This window comes from Formica exsecta, unplaced genomic scaffold (genome assembly GCF_003651465.1).
Source record: "Formica exsecta isolate Colony F162 unplaced genomic scaffold, ASM365146v1 scaffold282, whole genome shotgun sequence".
Lineage (NCBI taxonomy): Eukaryota > Metazoa > Arthropoda > Insecta > Hymenoptera > Formicidae > Formica > Formica exsecta.
Window position 1 is genome coordinate 640196 of NW_021850084.1, and position 7095 is coordinate 647290.

At 32.3% G+C, this 7095-nt stretch overlaps 1 protein-coding gene across 7 annotated transcripts in view; it reads right to left on the reverse strand.

Moving 5' to 3' along the window:
• Positions 1-7095, reverse strand: part of LOC115237234 (four and a half LIM domains protein 2) — a 113716-nt gene that overhangs the window by 37768 nt on the left and 68853 nt on the right. For all 7 annotated transcript variants that reach the window (XM_029810149.1, XM_029810151.1, XM_029810142.1 and 4 more), the window contains 3 exons: positions 4454-4628; positions 2558-2791; positions 1482-1691 (listed from right to left, as the gene is read on the reverse strand). In XM_029810149.1, the coding sequence (XP_029666009.1) occupies positions 1482-1691; positions 2558-2791; positions 4454-4628 (619 nt within the window). The remainder of the gene's footprint in view (positions 1-1481; positions 1692-2557; positions 2792-4453; positions 4629-7095) is intronic.

The following is a 7095-nucleotide window of genomic DNA, read 5'->3' on the forward strand; positions in this document are numbered from 1 at the left end:
TAATATTATATATATAAATATATTATAAAATTTAATTACAAAACATACAATATTTTAATCTGCAAGTTTGTTTGGCGTATTTTTGTGCAATGTAAAGATAGATACGCGTCTCTGTGGAGAACCGATTGTAGCTTATGTTAATGATTGGCGATCATTGAAAACCAAATTGCAGGTACACTGAACATTTACCTTGACAAGAACGCTTATATTTGGGTCATCGAGATTTCAAGTCTTCTTAATGTAAAAGCAATGCCATCGGCGTAATAAAACGTCTGGCGAGATGATGTAGGGTATCTTTGCACAAGACATAGCCTCTTACACCATCGCGACAATGCCTTAAATGGGCAAGACGGCTCTTTCAACACATTCCGGGAATAAATGCACACACTCGGATATAGATCGGATTGCGTACAATTAATTCCATACGTGATATTGCAAATTTAAATTACAAATTATACCAAACGCGCTCTTCGCGATTCTTTTCTCTTTGTGCATTTTAAATTTTTATACAATATTTTTTATCTTTCATATAATGATGTATAAAAAAAATCGAATCTTCATGCAATTTCACTTTTATCAAAATCATATATTTATTGATATTGGTATCTATTGCCAATACTAGAGTTTTGCAAGATATTGCATTAAGTAGATACATATCGTCGCCGGTAAGGCAGACGGCTGCGGATAAACTCCATCCTATCCACTGCGGTCTGACAATTACCTGCTTCGACTACTTCGACTTTTCTTCATTAACGCCTAACGATAATATTTGTTTCTTAGCAGATTTTATATCATCTATTTGTTGCTTTATAAAGAATGGATTTGTTAAGTATAAATATTTGATTTTTACATCAAGAGTTTTTAATTTTACAGTTTGTGTTTAAATATATATTCTATAGAGTAATTAATACTCAATGATATTTTTAAAACTTTTCTGCAACTTTCAAGCATGATTTGAAAATTGTCTATTTGTATTTATATGAAATTGCATTAAATTTTTATATTAATATTACATTAAATTCATATGTGACACGAATATAATGTATTTTTCTCTCGAATTTCGAACTTTGATATTTTTACATCATAAACGTTTTCTATAAGTTTCTCTTTAAAAAAAATTGACATTTTAGTATCATATTCTTTCTCATTTTTATCCAACTTGTTAATTCTCGATATTAAATATCTTAATATTCAAGCAGCAAAAATAAAATTTAAAATAATTCAAGAAATCACATCTTGATCTTACTCCCAGTATATTAAAATTTCATTTTATAATGATAGGATATTTTATAGATTATTTGACCAATAAAATTTCTTATGATACATAAAATTACTAGTCAAGATAGTACAAATTTTTTATGCGAGTTTTACAATAACAAATCACGAGAACATTAAATCTCAAGCTATAACTGTACTATATATATATATATATACATGTTTCATATATAATAAATAATCACTTTGAAAATATGGTTACTCACCTCGTCGCATGCGGCACATCTCGGTTTAAGTTGTTCCGCATAATGCCTCTCGCAGAAAAGCGTGTCATCGTGTACGCAATAAGCAAGATCGACCAGGAGCTCTTTGCAATCCGCGCAGCTGAAACACGCCGGATGATAAAGGAGACCCAGTTTGCTGGCTGACACAGCGAGGCTGCCGTACTTCAGGGACAATCCGCACACGCCGCACTCCTACAAGACAAAAGTGGGTATTAGAAATCTCGATGCTGTCAATACACATACGCATACACAGACGCGAAATTAATCTCAGAAGCGTTGTGTAATGTCAGCAACTTTTTTAATAATTCGGATCAATTCTTTTTCAATTCTTATTAGAATATTATATGTGTGTGTTATATATAAAATATTATACAATGCGCCATTTAGTTTTTATAAATAATAATAGACAAAAATGATTAAAAAATCGCGGTATCTCTTGCAATATTGGAGTGTACGAATATTAAGAGTTTCTTTTATATCTCGTGATATATGCTACTCAGAACTCTAAATAAAAAACCGGAATTGCGAAAAAATTTACCTTTAAAATATTTAAAATAAAAATTTTATTTAAAATTAAATTACAGGATTAAGAACGTGCTGTAAAACGATCGAATCGCAAAATTGAATAATTAATATAACGATAAGTTTCGTGATACATTAATCGTTTAATAAATAATTGATGTATAATTTAAAATACTTATATAATATTTCGCATATATATTTTATAATACGTAAAATAATTCGGCAGCGAATTAGGACAATACCTAACATGGTATTTGGCCTTGGCGTCGTAAACATTGACGCGCGTAAACATTGTTTACGTATCACGGATTTGCTATCATTCATACGAAGACACTCGAATAGAACAGTAGTGAGGCGAGACGCTCTATAAAATTCCTTTCCTAAACGCGATCTTCGGATAAAAATCTCTGATAAATAATAAAATTGAATTGAGAAAGGATCTCGTTTGACGATCGACGAACAATTTTCAAATTTTTACACTATATAAGATATTTAGAATATTTCTTTGTACTTTTCGCCTGAAGCTATATACGTACGAGATCTCTTTCGAGAACTTCCTGCGCGCTACCGATGTCCAGGGCGATCTCGTTTCTGGCAGCCATAAAATCGTCGGCGCTGCTGGCATGTTTGGGATCTAAATGTCGACAGTAGGCCCTTGCTAGATCCTGTTTAGGCAATTGGATCGCCAACTGACGATCTCTGTGTCGCTCGCCAGGCGTGCCGAGTCTTGGTATAGCGATTTCTGGTAGCATCGAAAAATATTCTTCTATCTGCGAAAAATATTTCATTAGTATCTTGTGTAACGTGTAAATTGCAAGTATATTTATTCGTGAGTGCTGATAAATCTTTTTTTCTTGTTAATATATGCAAACGTCGACGCAGCAAACAGATAAATAATTTTTAATTAAATTCTAAACTTTTCATAAATAATTTTTCTTTAGTTAATTAAAATTTGGTTCATTAAAATTTTTTAATTATATTTTTTACATTGAATGTCAAATGTAAAAAGAGATATCTTAATATAAATATATATAAAACTAATAAAGTTTTTTATTTTGATACGGCAAATTGTTTCATAAAAAAATGATTTTTTATAAAAATGACATCATATATATCTGTTTCTTAAATTGTATAAAAAAAAAGATTTATTCTATAGCATATACACACAAAAATAATAAAACAAACAACTTACGAGAAAAATTCGAGGGTTTGTTTTCTTGAATATTTACTTGAGATCTTTCTGATTACATAAAAATAAAGCCGTGCGAATTTGATGGGTGTAAAAAATCTTATAAGCTAATAACTGTGAAGTTATATATACAGAAAGTGACGATTTTAATCTTTCCCTTCGCGATAAATATTATGTTTATGATAACGGTCTCTGATCACGGTATCTCTTTACAATATTTCTCTCGGAGAGTATCGATATTATTGCGATTGTGTTTTTTCTCCGGCTCTTGCACATGAGAACTATGATTTCTTTTTCGCTTATGTTTCCATAGCGAAAGAACGTGGTAACAAGCTACACAATGCGGTTTCAATATCCCGCACGGATATCGAAAACATCATAATAAATGCATCACAGTGCTGATTGGCCGCGAGTGGCCCGGGCTCGTAAAAAGTGCGAGGATCGCTCCGTAATATAGCACACCGGCGGTGATAAAGGCCAGCTCTAAGTCATAAAGCTTTGCGTCGGAGCTTTTCGAAAAATATTGAAGACTGGCGGCATGCCAGGCAAGATTCTCGCCGGCCGTCAAACGTCTTGCGCATCTATTTTACTGTGCACGGCTTCGCTCCTCTACCTTTCCCTCGCCCACGATCACCCGTTATTATCCTATTCGCTTCGCGATATAAACCGCAAAAGACTGTTTAGGGGAACCACCCTGTCCGCTGTACTTCGTGCACGAACGGCGATAAACGCATAAAGATTTTCCAAAGATTAGATTTTCCGCGATAGCCATGGTTATATAAAATTAAAAAATAAAAAATTGAAAAATGAAGATACTTCTGTTAAAGGTAAAAGATGATTTGATATGATATAAGTACATTAAATTGAATCGAAAGTGGAAAGCTTTTGAAAAATATTTATGAAAATTTTTGTTTGACAGCGATATCTTTAGTATCTATAATTTTTTGCTTTAATTGATTAAATACACATAAATAGATCGCAAAATATTTTTCACTTCATATAATAATAGATTTTTATTTTTCTTTATGCACTCTATTTATTTATCATATTATTATGTCATTAATTAATGTTTAGGTTCTGATGCAATAAGCAAATTAAGTACGCAGAAGATCTCTTGATATCTCTTTGCACATATATAACACATAGCTCGTCCACATAATTTGTATGAAATATATTTTAATTAATGTTTATTCTTATATTAACATACACAACAAAATAAGAAGAAATAGAAAAATATATTTACTTTATGCGATGGAAGTCCGGGAGGTGCCCAGGCGAGGCCTCTTTCTCTAGGATCCACACCAATGGGTCCGTTCGACTCATCGCCTTTAAGTCCCAAACGTGACCTAACAGACACCCATTCTTCGTGACAAACATCGTGGGCCTCTCGCGGGCACTTGCAGCTAGTGCAGTTCTTCCTGAAAGAAAATCAGGTCCTCAGTATGTATGAATAATAAAACCTTTATATCATTCATGCGTCAATATAACCGATATAAACTTTGATTTAATTATATAAAGAGATTATTAGAATTTTGTGAGGATTCTATCAAAATCTCTCGGTTAAATTTTTTCTATCTAGAAAAATCTCTGATAAATATTTGCTCTTATCTGTTCATTAACTCTGGACACGACGCGTAGTGATATATGAGGTGTCCAATAAACTTTTATTATCTTTATACGCCCTCGTATGTCGATGATCGCTTAATTAGACTGAGGACTAATAATTTTTTTTTGCATTCGTATTAGACTTTTTTTATTCCTACAAAGATACAATGTAATTGCTGTCAGCTCTAAACATTCATGGCTGGCTGACAATTATCGTCATTTACTAATTACTATTTCATTCGCGTGATGCTAAATACTCTGTTATCGTTAATTAATATAGTCAATTAGGTAATTAAGTAAAATATGAATAAAACATTATGGAAAGGCATTGAAAATGGATCATCGCTATAACTGTATTAAAACTTATTAAAACAGAACAACAGAAGTTTAAAACAAGAAGATAAATTTAAAACTCTGAAAAAAATTATTTCCATATTTTTTATAAAAATACATAGACATAAAGGATTGCGTTTGTAGTATTCGTATCGTTTTACACATTTATATTTTACAATCTCTCATCAATGACAATCGATGAATCGTAGATCGAATAGCTCGGCAACAAACGTGGAAGAGATTAACGCGACAGGTAAAATATGATATTTCTAGCCCGACGTGAAAAGATATCGATATGTACGTGACACGTGGGTGCGACAGGAAATTTTTACTCGCGAAAAGAGTATATGTGTGAGACACCGGATCGATACTGGGACTATCGTATCGAACGGCAATCGTATAATCAAGGGGATGCATTTGCGGTGTACATTTATGGCGGCTCTGCTACCGCACCCTTCCGGATGTCCATTCCAAGGTCACCGAGACCCTTACCGTTAATGCGAGGGAGACTTTTTCCCTCGTGGCTATATTTACGTTTTTCGTATGTGATCGTCGGATAAGAATTCGAATCATATATCGCGGCAAGAATTTATTCTTTTCCTTCTTATCCACATATTTTTATTTTAAGACCGATTTACGTAAAATCAATTTGCAGACGTAAAGTAAACGTTTAACATTTTAATGGTTATTTATTCCTCCCTTTAGAGATCTTCAGAATGCAAGTTTTAATTTAGTTTTTATCGTAACTATATCAAAATGTTATGTAACTTCGATAAAATTGCATAAAAGGTAACATACCTCCGATTTTATGGTCACTTAAATATATTATAGGGGAGATTCTTCTGAGTAATTCCCCGCAAGAAATAAGTGGGGGACGGCATTGGTTTAGGAGATATAACAAATTAAAATTTCATAGTTTTAATGCTTTTTCTCAGATATTATAAAATAATATTAGGAAAAGCGAAGTTTGTGTACGTTGTATTTGTTGTAGAGCAGACGAAAAAGTGTTTGTTTACATTTACGGGATAGGTACACGGTCATGGATATTTTGTCAATAATGTGTTTCATCTATTTCTCGCAGTTCTCTGATATATAACAGGTTACACAATTTTTCATTTCTAGTCTCTACAATATTTCTAATTATGTTTTATCTAAAATTTTACAATCGATATAGTGACATATAAAATTTATAATAGCACATAAAAACTCAGATATTAGAGACAGTATATTATTCCCTACTGTATTTTTTTTTTTTTTTTAAGAAATGTCATAGGTACACGGTCATGGATATTTTGTCAATAATGTGTTTCATCTATTTCTCGCAGTTCGTTAACAGCCTTCAACATGGAACTACATGAATTTGTGAATCTTGCGTTGAAAAATATTATTTATTGAATGCGTGGACGGAGGAAGGGCTCCGTTCCTTGGGAGGTGTGTTACCTTTTATGCAGTTTTAGCATAACTTCTTTTTAAATATGACACGTTTTGATTTGTACACACATTCATATATACATATATTTGAATTGTATATAAGATTTATATAAATTATTAATTCCGAAGACATAATATAATGTCACGTGGATAATGTCAGTCTTACAATTATCGTATTTACCAACAATAACGCGGTCTCGCGAGGAATTCTATTCTATAAAAGGTTATCGTAAGTCATGGAAGACCTTTATTCGTCTTTTCCCTTGATACTCTCGTTACAGTCTACTGAATCTTACGCGCCTTGTCGGACGCGTTTCGATATTTTACGCGAGGGTGGGTACAAATTAATGTTGACACCTCGTTAATTTGACGCACATGTGTAATATTATGTGTGGATTATAAATCGTTCGAACTGATATCGACAATCGCGTTTATCGTCATTCGAAGGTAAACGCATAACATTCAAAAATCTTTTCTATTTTTATCTTTTATATAGTTTATATATATATATATATA